The sequence below is a fragment of the Trichoderma aggressivum genome (assembly GCF_033847375.1).
Source record: "Trichoderma aggressivum f. europaeum strain CBS 100526 chromosome Unknown scaffold_025, whole genome shotgun sequence".
NCBI classification, from domain to species: domain Eukaryota; kingdom Fungi; phylum Ascomycota; class Sordariomycetes; order Hypocreales; family Hypocreaceae; genus Trichoderma; species Trichoderma aggressivum.
This window is the reverse complement of record NW_026946391.1, coordinates 482,346-496,397: the sequence shown is the minus strand read 5'-3', so window position 1 is coordinate 496,397 and position 14,052 is coordinate 482,346. Positions and strand designations below refer to the sequence as shown.

At 53.4% G+C, this 14,052-nt stretch overlaps 6 protein-coding genes across 6 annotated transcripts in view; 2 read left to right on the top strand and 4 right to left on the bottom strand.

Annotated features, from left to right (window-relative positions):
* Positions 1-1,592: 1,592 nt before the first annotated feature.
* Positions 1,593-2,511, bottom strand: Triagg1_6461 (uncharacterized protein; the record flags this gene model as incomplete). The annotated part of the gene is made up of 2 exons (XM_062901088.1): positions 1,593-2,059; positions 2,469-2,511. The coding sequence occupies 2 exons, from the start codon at positions 2,509-2,511 to the stop codon at positions 1,593-1,595; spliced, it is 510 nt and encodes a 169-aa protein (XP_062754714.1).
* Positions 2,512-2,616: 105 nt separating this feature from the next.
* Positions 2,617-3,490, bottom strand: Triagg1_6460 (uncharacterized protein; the record flags this gene model as incomplete). Its single annotated transcript, XM_062901087.1, has 4 exons — positions 2,617-2,897; positions 3,033-3,238; positions 3,337-3,353; positions 3,416-3,490. The coding sequence occupies 4 exons, from the start codon at positions 3,488-3,490 to the stop codon at positions 2,617-2,619; spliced, it is 579 nt and encodes a 192-aa protein (XP_062754713.1).
* A 355-nt stretch (positions 3,491-3,845) lies between these two features.
* Positions 3,846-4,912, top strand: Triagg1_6459 (uncharacterized protein; the record flags this gene model as incomplete). Its single annotated transcript, XM_062901086.1, has 3 exons — positions 3,846-4,063; positions 4,131-4,206; positions 4,280-4,912. 3 exons carry the CDS (start codon positions 3,846-3,848, stop codon positions 4,910-4,912), a joined length of 927 nt encoding a protein of 308 aa, XP_062754712.1.
* A 406-nt stretch (positions 4,913-5,318) lies between these two features.
* On the bottom strand, positions 5,319-7,111 carry Triagg1_6458 (transcriptional regulator family: bZIP; the record flags this gene model as incomplete). The annotated part of the gene is made up of 4 exons (XM_062901085.1): positions 5,319-5,597; positions 5,712-6,066; positions 6,177-6,707; positions 6,780-7,111. The coding sequence occupies 4 exons, from the start codon at positions 7,109-7,111 to the stop codon at positions 5,319-5,321; spliced, it is 1,497 nt and encodes a 498-aa protein (XP_062754711.1).
* A 5,424-nt stretch (positions 7,112-12,535) lies between these two features.
* On the bottom strand, positions 12,536-13,175 carry Triagg1_6457 (uncharacterized protein; the record flags this gene model as incomplete). Its single annotated transcript, XM_062901083.1, has 2 exons — positions 12,536-12,839; positions 13,012-13,175. 2 exons carry the CDS (start codon positions 13,173-13,175, stop codon positions 12,536-12,538), a joined length of 468 nt encoding a protein of 155 aa, XP_062754710.1.
* A 444-nt stretch (positions 13,176-13,619) lies between these two features.
* Positions 13,620-14,052, top strand: part of Triagg1_6456 (uncharacterized protein) — a gene marked incomplete at both ends in the record, with an annotated part of 819 nt that continues 386 nt past the window's right edge. Inside the window, one exon of the mRNA XM_062901082.1 lies at positions 13,620-13,964. Coding sequence (XP_062754709.1) covers positions 13,620-13,964 — 345 coding nt within the window. The remainder of the gene's footprint in view (positions 13,965-14,052) is intronic.

Here is a 14,052-nt window from a genome sequence, read left to right as displayed (position 1 = left end):
AATATGCAGGTCGCTCCCGTTTTGAGCACCTCCAGGGGGGCAGTGGACGCCGAATTCCTCGATTAAGCGACAAGGAACGAACCACGTCCACGGTATATCCAACTCTTTCTGGTATCAAATGCGTTATAAATCAGAGTTCCAGCCTGTATATCACAAAATGCCTTTTGTTTTTTGTTTTTTCACATGTGACAGTAATCCGGCACTTGGTAGCATTCAACCAGTCGGCCAACGAATCCTCGACCAAGGCTCCCCTCCCCTGCTCCAATTTAAACAAGTAGGAAATGACAACTGACGAATCGTGGGCCCCCCTTGCCGCTGGCATCCTCGCGCTACATTCCGCGCAGAAGAATTTCATCTCGGACGTGCTCGCGTGTATAGAAGCGCCGTCGCAATGTGTGATGACAAAAGTGTGGAGTTACATCGGAGTTGTCACCAACGATCCAGCAGACTGGTGTAAGTGGTCGTTGCATGGTGCTGGTAAGAAGCTTGACGTTGGGTGCAACTCAGATCTCACTAGCTCTGTTTTCTTTCCCTTTTCCTTTCTTTTTTTCTTTTTGTCTGAGACAGATGGGTCAAGAGACATGTCTTCAGCGGGCCAGAAGGCGCAATATGTCTCGGATTAAATCGGATTCGATTGGGGGGGGTTTGGATATCGTGGCTGCGTGCGCGCACAGTGGTCGTCAATCATCATCAAACGTATTGGGTTAGAACCGAGCAATCAATCACACATCCATCACATTGATTGGAAACCAAGAAGAAGAAGAAAGAAGACAAAAGCCAGCCAGGAAAGTTACTAACCTGTCCCTGGAGTCGAAATCCATAGTCTGTGCGACCCTTGCTCAGCGCAACGGCCCGTGAAAGGAACCGCGGGAGCCGCTCATCTCCTCCGTCTTTCACGAGGCCTAGATTCTTTCCAGCTAGAAAGCGTCTCCCATACCAGGGGGGGTCGTCTTGATCTTCTGATTCTGAGAAAGAGGTTCCAAAGCTGGCATTGCTCGGTGAAACAGGCCATCAAGAGAAGACGGAACATGTGTGTCATGCAAGAGTAGGCCCCCGTTTCGACCATGTACTGGGCAAGATGGATCATCATTCGCCTGAATCGTCAGCAGCAACCAAGAGCTGTAAGACATGCGTGTTTGGTAGTGTGCACACGATAAGTAGCCGTTGCAAGCTTCCATGACGTCTTGTCATTCACATTTGCATGATGCCTCTCAACCACAGCGCCGAACTCGTTGATGGACTCCTCACTCAGGTGACGCGTCAAGTCCTCTCCGCAAACGATCAGGATTGCCTTGATGCGCTAACAAGGATGTCCATCGCCGTCACCAAAGCCTCGAATTCAGCGATGAGGCCTTGCTTGCTGGCTGGCTCACACCATTTCCCCCGCATGGAAACGGCCAAGAGCGCACAATGATGAGCTCATGTCAGGAGATTCAGCATGGGCTATCACAAAGCCTGGGTGTCCGGTGTGGCGTCACCGTCAGTCGTCCAAGAAGCTGTCTCAGTTCGGCCAAAGGGGTGGGAGAGCAGAAACCAAACCTAGTTCACGAGGGCATCTTACCGTATCCAGCCAGCGCTGCAACTCCGACTGGTCAGATTGGGCAGACAACCCAAGGATCCCCCGCGAGCTGAGCCGTTGGAACTGTGGCGTGCGCATGGACAGGACATTCGTCAAAGACTTGTCTTTGAAGCATGGCATCAGCCAGGAACGGTTCAGCTTTGGGTAAGAGTGCGGCACCAAAAGCCCACTGGTGGCCTTTAAACTCCGTTTGCCGGCTCAGCCGAACCAGGGTCTCATTTTCAATGGTCATTGTATTGTGCTGCGCCCGCCAGCTGATTCCTTGTGTCTTGGGTGTTCGTATTCCACCCAATGGGACGGCATAGAGGGCCTCAACACCACGGTGAGCTTGGCAGAGCACCAGGTCAAAGATACCGGCCCCCTCCCTTTCAGGCGCTTGACCTGTGGTGGTCCAGATCTCTTCCGAGGATGATAGATCATCAGATTGCGGGGGGTTCTCTGTCTCAGCCTCTTCGTATCCGCCGCTCAGTTGAGGCGTCTCTAGGGATTGTAATCAGTCCGTGATTCCGTCCGCGGTGGTGTGTTAATTCTTTCTTAGCCCCCACGGGGGGTGACATGTGAGGCTTCATCCACGCTCCGCCGTGTTTCATGACCAGGCACAAGCATCCGAAGCCCGCTTGCATAGACATGTTGATGCATCATAATTTCCAATAGTAGTCTTGTTTTTTTTTCAAAGGATTTGCTAGCAGCTTTTGGCGTAACTCTCTCTCTCTCGCCTGATGAGCCGTGGTTGAATCGAGGGGTGGCATGCTGTCCGAGGTTGCGATATATCTGTAGCCGTTGAATAGTTCTATACCCATGTGGAGTTGAGGCGAACATGACATTCCTTGTTCGATAGCATCAGAATACCTGTGTAGACTTGAACCTACTGTTAGTAGATGACGCAAACCAATGGGCTCATGACCACCGGCAAAAGTCACAGCGCGCATCATCTCAATGCGCAGTTCCCCGTAGACGTGAAGCTTGCAATACTTTTTCTTCTCCGCAAGAAGCGGTAGTCCCCGCTAAATATACACATCTGCGACCATCGGCTCCGTCTAGCTCTTGCCCGCCGCCCGTTCTGCTTCCAGTTCCCTCTCGGCCTGCTGAAAGTACTTGGCCGTGTCCACGCCGTGCTGGTTGTGGTTGACAAAGTTGAACCACGGTACTGTGCTGAAGAAGAGCGCAGAGTATCTGCTCTGTCGGGCCGCAACTCCCTGCAGGTGCGGGCTCAGCTTGCTCTCGCCATACAGAGGCCGTCCCGCCTTGACCTTGGAAACCATCTCTCGCATATCCATCTCCACTTCCCTCGAGTTCTCGGTAGCGCCGTAGAATCGAACTGTAAAGGGGTTTTTAAAAAGAGTCAGTCACCACAGTCTCGGCAGTTGTCGTCCAACAGTCCAACGAGCTTCGGAACCAAGGACGCCAGACTGAAAGAGAGAAAAAATGAGGGGTCGTGCAAAAAGAAACGTACGGGCTGATCGCTGGTAAAAGTAGAGGAAACCGCCGGCCAAGCCGATGAATCCGGCTAACCGCATGGCTTTGGCAAAACCACCCCGGCCGACATGCGACGGAGCGAGCCTCTCGAGGGCATAGAGAGCAGCCGGTGCAAAGGCCGCAGAGGTTGCACCAGCTACGTAGTCTGACGTTCTCGCATATCCGATAACCCGCTTGAAGTGACTGCCCGGAAACCCATCAGCATTCGTCAATTCGCCTTGCACACCACACAAGACTGTCCCGCCAGACAAAAAACCAGGGACTTCGATGGGGAAACGTACGGGTCGTTGTCGATGAGCTAAATCCCAGTCAGTCAGCCGTGTGCTCTCCATTGCACTGCCAATTGTGCGCCAAACATACCGGATAGCTAGTCTCGACGACCTTGCTGGTCCCGACAAAGGACGCCGGGGTCTGCTTGGTCGTTGTCGAGGCCATTTTTTGCTGTAGATTTGCGACCCCAAAATGCAGCGCTCAATTGGATCGAGAGATCTGAGGCCGAAGCTGCAACTTGCGATTATTAGTGCCTTAGGAACCAAGATATCACGTGGACAGCGTTGACTTGGTTCGGGTCACGTGAATCAATTAAAGATGGCGGCTACGTACATGTACCTAGATGTAACTCAAGACGCGGCCCCCCCACCATGATAAGATAGAGAGAGACGCGTCTACTGTAGCTTGCGGGAGAAGTGACGGCAACGCCAATTGGGATTGTGGCAAATAAATTGAAAGCAAATCAAAGCAAAGCAAGGCAAGGCAGGACGAAAGAAGAGAATCAAAGAGTAAATCAATCATGCCCTCGGCCGCTAAATTCGAACGTCTGCTGGAGCACGGCGATGACTTGGACGACTATGGCCTGGACGACTCGGACAATCCCTTTGCATCTCCCACTCCCCCGCCAGAATCGTCTTCCAAAAAGCGAAAGGAGCCGGACTCTGGACTGGGCATTGAGGAGCAGGTTTCCGTCCAGAAACGGGTGAGAGTGCCAAACGTCAAGCTCGATGAAGAAAGGTACGGCCTATATACGCAGGAACTGAGTCAGTGTAAAGTGGTTACATGTTGACTCTTCCATTACTAGATTGCTGGGTCCTGCTGGAATCCCCAAGCTGAGAAGACGAGCTTTCGGCCTCAAACTAAAAGGAAAAGGCCACGAGGTACGCATCCCTCACCATGAATTCTTCATCATTACGCTCGACTAATTTCTCTTTTTTCCCCCATGGCCTTCAGTTCTCAGACGCCTCGAGACTCCTCTCCTTCTACCAGCTATGGCTCGACGACCTCTTCCCCAAAGCCCGGTTCCTCGACGCCCTCGCCATGGTTGAAAAAGCCGGCCACAAAAAGGCCCTTGTGAGCGCCCGAAGCGAATGGATCAACGAAGGCCGCCCCAAGGCCAGCAACGACGACGACGACGACGACAACGACGAGCTGGACATTGGTGCTGTGGCCATTACCGAGGAGTCGCAAAGCACGGAAAGCGGCATTCCTGCGCAGAGGACGCAAAAGACTCCAGAGAGAGACCATGTCCCTGATGACGATGACTTGTACGGCGCTACGCCCCGAGGACCAGCGCCAACGACAAACGCTCTTCGCCCTGCGCCCTCAAACGACGCCCCCGACGACGACGACGATCTGGAAGCTCTCATGGCCGAAGCCGAAAGCATGGACAGTCGACAAGCCCCCGCCACGCACCACTTGGACGAAGAAGACGATTTAGACGCCCTCATCGCAGAGGCTGAAGCGCGGGATCGCTCTGGCGGACACGCTGCGGACAAGAGCGGCGGCAATACCACTTCCGACGACAAGGGGCACGACTTTGCGGATGAAGAGGAGGCCATGCAGGAGATGGAGGGATTGTGGTAGAATCTGGCTGACTGCATACGGAGTGGACAAGTGTGTAAGGCGAATTGGAATTGGGTAGACATTGATTCGTTCGGCCTGGCGTTTTTTGGGGGGAGAGACTGTTTTGCATTGGCGTTAAGAGGGTTGGAAACGATTTGATGATGACTTGAATACATGGCAAACATATGGACCAACGAGCCCTATATTATCTGTGGGTGAACCACGTTGAAACTTGCATGACCCAAGGTAAAACATTTGTAATCCTTTATACACATCATGTATCGACAGTCACGGACAATGTTAGAGACAACAAAGATGATAGTGGCAACAGTTGTATTGTGTTGTTCCTATCTAGAGTACAAGATATCATAAAGATTAAAGATGTAATGCTTCATCAACGGCTCTTTTTTTCTCTTCAGCCGGAAGCTCATTTCGCTTTGCGCCATAACCGTACATAGACGTAGCCCACCCCCTTGGTGTGGCTATCCCCGTCTGTCCAACCCATTTCAAAGTAAACAAAGAATCCGTAAATGAAGCCAACTACTTGGAAAACGATGGAATTTGATATTGGTGATTGCGTTGTCGACGTCGTCGACGTTGTTGGTCTGCCGAGGCGCTTCTCTTGGGATCGAGAGCCGCGGCCTGCTTGTGTCGAATCCTCCGCTCCTCGACTTTTAGGGCCCACAAGAGGGTGAGGAGGACTTCCCTAGACGGCAAAGTCACGCTGCGTAGTGATTGGGTCAGTTCGCTGTCGCCGCGCGTCGCACAAGGCTCGAAGGCCGAGACCCCGTCCCGATCGTCGCGTCCCTCAGACACCAACCGCAATGCCTCCATCGTCGCATCCAAGAGAGGACGCGCCAGACTGGGGCTGCTGGATAGGATAGTCCGAAGAGATTTGAGTCTCAAGGTCGTGGATCTCGAGGTCGAGCTCGTGGTCCGCAGCGGCATAGTTGCGCGCTGCCACAATGTCATAGGCGGCGTGGTTTGCGTCGTCTGTGAGGAAGTCGTTGATGTCGAAGTCGTAGTCGGAGAGAGGATTCGTGAAGCAGGTGGCAGAGTCACCAGCCATATAATCGTCGTCAAGAGTTGAGGAGTTGGGAGAAGCGAGAAGTGAGCTTTCGAGGACATAGCGATCTGCATCAAGGGCCGTTGACAGGCCGAAAGCAGAGCCGAGGCTGAAAGGAACATCATCCTGATGTACAGGGTCCAAGCCAAGGCAGTTTGCGCCGGAGTGAGAGAAGACTGGGACAGGGGCATCTCCACCGATTGACACTGCGGGTCGCACAACATCTCTGCAGGACGTTGTGTCGAATCAGTGGAGACGGTCTGTTCAATGGTCTTCTCCTCCTCCTCCCCCTCTTCCTCCTCAGCTTCCTCTTCTTGCTCCTCCTCTTCGTGGGGGGATTCCTTGTCGGGGATGGGGGTGAGTGCGGGTGAGAGAGAGGCGGGGTTCACGGTGGGGTTGACCGCGGAGCGCATCATCTGGTCCATCAAGGACTGTTCGGTAGTAATGTTTTGGCCATCTTGTGAGCCGAATAGTTGTTGAGATAGTGTAATGTTGTCTTGGAGAGAGTCGAGGGGAGAGGATGAGCGGGTGACGACACCGGAGCTGCGTCGGAAGCGGTTGAGCTCCTCGACCAGGATCAGGTTTGTCTTTTGGGCGTTGTGGAGGAGCGTCTCTAGCTCCTTGTTGCGCTTCTCGAGAGCCTCAACCTCGAGCCTCTTCCTCTCTCGCGATGACTGCGCAGCGCGTCGGTTCCGGAGAACACGCTCAACGCGGCGCTGTTCCTTTTCATCTTCCGTCTTGGCTCGTTTTCTGTAAGGCGCAAGCTTGGTTAATACTACTCTTGGTGTGTTGCGTTGCTCCGGTGCAGGACCAGGGACGTACCTAGGAGGGAGGTTGGTCTTGGGCTCGGGAAGGACCTGACCCCATGATTTCCTCTTCTTGACGGGCTTCTTTTCTGACGATGAGTGTTCTGCGGCGGCCGGGGTGTCCATGTCATCCATGTCGGCCTCTGGTGACTCGGGGATGGCAGACAGACGAGAGTCGAGCCGGTCGTCGGCGAAGGAGTCTGGGGTCATCATCTCCTTGGGGTTGAGCGTGGACGGTATTGATGAAGAGTCGGCGAAGAGTGATGAGAAGTTGTCGCCGGGAGCGGAGAGGAAGGATTCGGCCGGTGAGGCCTCGAACTTGAGGAGAGGAGACTGCTGGAACGCCATTGTTGCCCGTCTTGTCTTGGACTTGCTGTTTTTGGTAGGACGCTCTCTTTGATGCCTTTTGCCTCGTCTGCGTCTGCTGATGTGCGTGTTTCTTGCTTGTGATGCAACCAAGTTGTCCCGGGGGCAACGGTCTGCTTTTGTCACAGCGCAGTGGAGATGTCAAGTGCAATCAAAGCGCGTCCCTACACGGTGACATGACAGGCAACCAGCGGCGCCAGTTGATGAGTGAGTCAGCGGCTGGCGTGGCTCTGCTCACTGGATGAGTCAGTGGCAGAAGAGGACAGAGTGTCTTGTTCGTGTTTGGTGGTGTCGGAATGGCGAGATCCATGCTCAAGGCGGCGAAGCTGGTCTCTTTATCTTGAGGACACGTTGGCCTCGCTGGTGGCACGAGCGGTGCCTTGGATGCCTGAGGCAGCAAATGGGCAGGGGGAAAGGCGCCCCTTGACGAAACGGCCTCTGGGCGGGGCTAAGCCTGGAACCGGGCGGGGCTTCAGAAGGGCCCTCTGAAGGACCTCCCAAGCCTCTGAAGGGGGCAGGGTTGAGGGGCTCAGGGGGGGGCTGCTGGAACTGGGCTGGGGGTGGGCCGGCACTAATCTGACTGCTGCAGGGGGGTCGAGATGGTGCGTGTTACAGCGGGTGAGCGCTGGAATTCAGATGGACGGATTGATGGCACAATGCTGGATGTCGTGCTCCCAATCCTCCGCTCCGTGTGTGTGCTGAGATTGGATTGGATTCCATGATTGGAACAGGCAAAAAAGAGGATTCCCGGCTGAACCGAGTCGTTCCAACGGTCCATGCAAATAGGCGGCCCGGAACCTCGTGGATGAGGCAGTGGCCGAAAGTAATTCCAGCCAATTTCAAATGGTCCCCATATTCATTCGTCCTGTCCTCAATGTTACTGAGTGATGTGCTGAACCGCCGAGACACGTGCATCGAACTATCGAGCCATTGCCATTGATTCCCGCCCATCTTACATGCTCGTACTGTACGAGTACGGAGGATTGTTGAACTCAATGGTTGCATGTGCTCTGCTTACTCTGCTTTACTGTGCAGTGCTCGTACATGCACGTACAGACAAGCCCAAAACATGACATACCTGCATGCCAATCAGTAATACCTGTAAGTATGTACCGGGATGGGATGCTTCAGTCCTAAGTACATGCTGTACTCGTCCTGCACAGGCGACATGTTACCTACATGTTGAGTACATGTACCTACATGGGATGCAGTGCAGTGCAGTGCAGTATACAGGATGTACATGCAGCGACGTGCGTCTGTTGAGTTTTGTTGGGCTTCTCCTCGCGCGATGCCATGCCGCTCTGCTCCTCCGGCACCTCCCATTGGTATCTCGAGGTATCCCTCGCCCGTTGTTAGGCCTCAATTCTGCTCTCGACTGTTGTTGATCACCGTGCTTCTTCTCGTACAGTATACAGTATCGTATCGTACAGTAGCTAACAGAAGAGGAGAAAGGAGAAGCTGGAGAATGAAGAAAGAAAGGGGCGGGTTGGACCCGATGGATCCTCACATTCCCACTCTTTTGGTGGGCGATAAACCATCTAGCACCGGAGACGGTGTACGAGTTCCAAGTTACGAGATGCGATTCGCCACTCTGTTTCTATTCTCATGCTATTGTCCAGCGCCACCGCGAGACTAAGAGCGCCCATCGAATGCTGCCTGTACATGGACGGAGCCGAGATGTAACAATACGTGGTGAGCTCCGACAGGCACAGCCGGCTCTTGGTTCAGTTCAATGCCTCGTTTTCTTGTTAGGGCAACGTCCGTCTCAGACAGACTCAGTCCATATCTTCACGTAATCACTAGACGCCGTTTCTGCGGAACCAGCGTAAGCCCTTGAGACGCAGCAACCGTCTCGCCTCCCGCTGTCGTCCAATGAATGGCTTTGGGGGGACGTTTCTACAGTCCCCGTTCCCTCGATGACATGAGCAATCCCGTGTGGGTTGGAAACTGCTTGTACAGGCAATCGGTACAGTAGCCCACATGGCTCTTCCGCTCTCGTCTCACTGCTTGTCCTGCTGCCTCTTTGGGCCCCGGGAGTCGCTCTGCAGCTGCTCTGTTTGGGGTTCCTCACCAGATGCCAAATTCCGTCTCACTCTTGGTGGGGAGGGCAAGGGACCTGGAAAGAAGCGAGAAGAATCCCATCGATCGAACCGGCGGGTTCGTGCAAACCCTGGCTGGCATCTCGCCTGGGAAGCCGACCAGGGCAGATGTCGCGCGCGGACAAGCATCAATTGAAGCACGCACTGAATGCCTATCGTGCTTGTACATGTACTCGTATGTTGAATTGAATTGAGAGCAGAGGCAGAAAAGAGGGGAAAGGCAAATACCCCTCGAATTGAACAGAGCAGCCGGATGCTACTATACTGCACAGGGCAATGGAAGAGGGCATCTCGCTCGGGCTTGTGCCTTGCATTGAGCAGGTCTGGCCCTCGTACTGCCACTCCTGTAGCTCTTACTGTAGGCTCAAAGGCCAATGGACGGAAAGGGGAGGCGGGCTTCTTTTTGCTTCGGGCCTATCTGCTCAGGCAAAGTGAGAGAATGCGTACCAAGGCCTGCACCTAGTGCTTTGGTGTGGCAGCCGGTGCTCGATAGCATCTCATCTCGGAGTGCGGGCCGTTGGCGCGGCCCCTTTTCCCTCGCCTCCAGTCAAACCAAGGCAAATCAGTGAGTTGCCAATGGATGATGGATGTATGTAGCGTTTCCAGGAATTAGGTACAGGAACATTGATGGGAGTTGGTAGAAGAAACAAGAACATCAACACAATACATGCAGTTGAGGACAGCCCTCACACATTCCGGTGTCAAAAACCACATACCCATGCCGGGCATCCAATGTTTCTGCCGGCGGAATACTACTAGGTAAGTAGCTACTAGCAACAGGCTGGACCCTCCTTGCCTCCCTCCATCTTCCCCCCTTGATTTAGGCCGGTGATCCGCCTCCTTCTCTCGCGGACCCCCGGATTCACACTTCACTCGTCTCTTCTGTTTGCCGCTCTACCGTGCCCGTAAAAGCTCCGGCCTCCAAAACGTTGGACATGAAATCGAGGCCAATGTAACCCAACCGGGAGAATTGCCTCCATTCTGCCATTATCAACTGGCAGTTTACCCGACCATTGCTCGGCTCTTCTCTTTTGCTAGGCATCTGCTATTTCTTCCATACTGCATAAATCAAAAAAAAAAAAAAAATCAACGTGGGAGGCAAAAAGAGGGCGTCGATTCCATTTCTCCTGCAATGGCGCCCAAGTGGGCAGAACTGCAGCCCTCGGTTTCTGGTCTCGTCCCACGCATGCATGCATTGAATCTTCTACTACTACTCGTACGAGTACATACGAGTACGAAGATGCTCCGAAGCATGTGCGTTTCCCTCACATCACGCATGTCTGTGTACTACCACTGCTGCATGCGGGGAAGTCGAATCGTCCGTGTCCTGCATCTCCATCCCACTCCAAAACGCTCGCGCGTGGGGAATACATGCACAGCAGACCAATGATGGAGTCGTGAGGAACAAGAGGGGAAGAAATATCCACGACTTCCATCTAATGCTTCTCTCACCGCAACTATCAACTTGATGAAGCCCAACTCACCACCGTCAAACAATGTAACGGCTGGAGATGAGCACTGCGAGGCTGGACTTCCGCTTCCACCGGCTACCATTACTATACTCGTACGAGTCTCCTTACATGTCCAAGCACACCATGGCGGGGGAGGCCGGTGCCTCGTCTTCAATGCCTGTGCGTTTTTTTCTCTCTGTGCATGCGGTGGAGATGTGGAAGCTGCAGGAAGGCGTCGATGCTCGCGAGCGAGAAGCAAGAGACTGACTGGGCTTTGTTGGGCGTTCCCACGTCCGCCTGCGTTCAGGTCGGTGAGCCTTGATCGACCATACAGCTGCAGCTATTCGTACTCCAACAGCCACGAGTGTATCCAGAACCCCGTTCACATGCTGCAAAATCAGTCTCCTCCAAAAGCTCAATTGTGGGGGGAGCTTGTGCGCTGGACCCAAGGCGAGCTTGCCACGTTGGACGCCCCAATGCATTCAAGAATCAAGACGATGCACTTGCACGGCAGTTGAGCTCTCTTTGGGATTCTTCCCGTAGCTTGTCCATCTTTCTATGGAGTAGAGGGCATCAGGAACGGGCTCGAGGGGTGCCGGCAAGGGCACGCGCAACCGAATGATATAACTGAGCCCAACAGAATTCAGAAGGATGCTGCTGCAAGGTGCCCTGTCCTGGCTGCTTGTTATCTGCAGACCGCTTGTTGCATGGACATGGACGTTGGAGCCAGACTTCCGTCATGTTCCAGTTGGTGGAGGTTCAACCCGAGCTGATTGCCGGCAGTAAACGTAAACTGACTCGAGTACCACTATTTGTGGGATGTGATGCAACATGACGACTACGAGTATGGACTTGAGCAACGACAATGAAGAGTTTGAAACCATATCTTGTGATGATGGGTTTGCATGACCATCATCAAGCAGCCGTCACAACAGAATGTAAATCAGCCACTGTTACATACCTACATGTACCTGAGGTATGTTGCTGTGGTGTTCTAAGCCAAGTCCACCTTTTGTTCCATACATTTATTAATGTTCGCCCAACCTATAATTAGAGTTGTGCTCTATCAAAACATACGTGCAGGCTATAGGCCTAGAGATATACCGTATACGACGCCACAGCCTTAGGTTTTGTCGCGGCGCGTAAAGTTGGGCTTGATGCTCCACGCGTGTAAGTCACATGTGATGCATCGCTTTTGTCGCCGAGAGTAAATCACGACGAAGATACACTTTTGATGAAATTGAAAGAAGCTTTTTGTGGTGTGCCTTGATGATTTGATTTAGAGAAGGATGCTCTCTTGGGTTCTCAATGTTTCTGAAGCCCAACAATACTGGTATAGTTTCACACTCAACCGTCAACAACTACCTAGTAGCAACATTCAAGTCGCTGTGCTCATTGCAATTGTACCTATACATGTAGTTTAACCACCCAAACAATACAGCGGGCATACTTTGTATCCCATTCCATCACGCCATACTGTTACTATCGATCCAATATCGACTCATTCTGGCCATGACCCGAATCATCGCCCTACCTTGCACAAGACGCCAAAATTACATTGGAAATCGTATCGAAATAGAAGCTTCATCTGAAACACACCCCAGAAGCCCGTGTCGAGACATTTGGAAATTTCCCGTGGCTCAGGTCTAGCTGGGCCAATATCCAGCCAAGCCTCACCGTGCCACGCGTTTGCAATTAAACTTCAACATCTGCCTACCAGGCAGCGTCCAACCCAAACATGCCACGCCAAGGCTCGCTCGCGCCTCGTATTGAAGTGCACATGTATCAAGTAGCCTATGCGATTATCAATCAGGACACGGTTTCAAGATGACGCCGTCCTCCCAGTTCTGTGTGACTCAGACGACGGGATCCAGATTGCCCGTCCGGCCCTTGACGATGCCTCGAATCTCGCTCGTCACCCATCCGCCGTAGAAATCGCCCGGCTGAGGCTCTGCGCGCTCGCCGTCGACGAAGCAGTCCCACGGGCCAGCGTAGAAGCTCAGGTACCCGCCGATGGGCTCAAACCCGGACGTCGGCCTGTTGTACGACCAGATGCGGTTGGACACGGTGCCGTCCGGGAGGGCGATGCTGTAGTCCGTTGCTGCGCCTTTCCACTCGCACCAGCTGGAGCGGGCGGTGGGCTTGAGAGGCACCTTGACGCTGGAGGGAGGTAGTACGCTGGGAAATTGGGTTGAAGCTGGTTAGTTTTTTTTTTGCTTTGATGGATGATCTTGGAAGGATGTCCACAACTGAACAATTTGACGCCATCATCACCGCCAACCATCACGATGGCCAGTTTCTCATTTTGATGGAGATTTCAATTGATTCACACAGAGGAAACGCACTTGGCGAATGATGCGTTTCCAGCACCCAAAACGCATCCTTCGTATCGGCAATCTCGATGTTCTTGTACGTGATGCGGACATGCCGAGGCATCTTTTCCAGCCGCGGCGGGCGAGGAAACGACTGGACGTTTAGCTTTGTGTTTGCAGCCATTCTGACGGCCTTGTAAGAGATCATGTATTCAAAAAAAAATGTGGTTATCGAATCAATTCTTCGAATAGGAACGCCTGCGCTGAAGATGTGGACGTAGACACGATATAGATTAGTAGTCCATCAGCTCAACTTACATCGAGTGAACGCATCATGGATTCAAAATGGTTCAAGTGTGGCTGGTGATGTCCAAATCTGCATTGCCATCTGTGGCGGTGCTTGTCGATTTTCTTGTTGCGTCACCCCGCCTTATCCGCCACCTGACTTGATCCAACCCTCTCCGAACTTGGTCCATTTGAATCTCTAAACAAGGAAGAAGAAAGAAGAAGGGGAAAAAAAAAAACCATCACCAAATCCTCCCATCTCGGCATCTTCCAACACCTCTAAATCACCCTTCCAACTCCCTCCCTGAAGCCTCCGATCAACCCCGAATATCCTCCCGCCATCATGTCTAACCGCCAACTCGCCCGCGACATGCAAGTCGAGTTCCAAGCCCGCTTCCAGGCGAAACAGGCCCGGCGCGAGGCCCAAAAGGCCGCCAAGCAGGATCCCATCCTCAAGAAGCAGATCCAGGACCTGCTCAAGAAGGGCGAGACGCAAAAGGCCTACCAAAAGGCAAAGATGCTGCTCTCCAAGCAGGCGCTCGCCGCCCAGATGGACCAGATGGCCGACATGGCCGAGCTCTCGTCCGCCCAGATCCAGGCCAACAACGCCATGAACCGGATGACGCACATGATGGCCTCGTCGTCGCGCACCATGAACCTGGCCCAGAAGAATACCAATCCCGAAAAGGTTTGTTGTTCTTCTTCTCTTGGGGGGGGGGGGGGGGGGGGGGGGGGGGGGGGGGGGGGGGGGGGGGGGGGGGGGGGGGGGGGGGGGG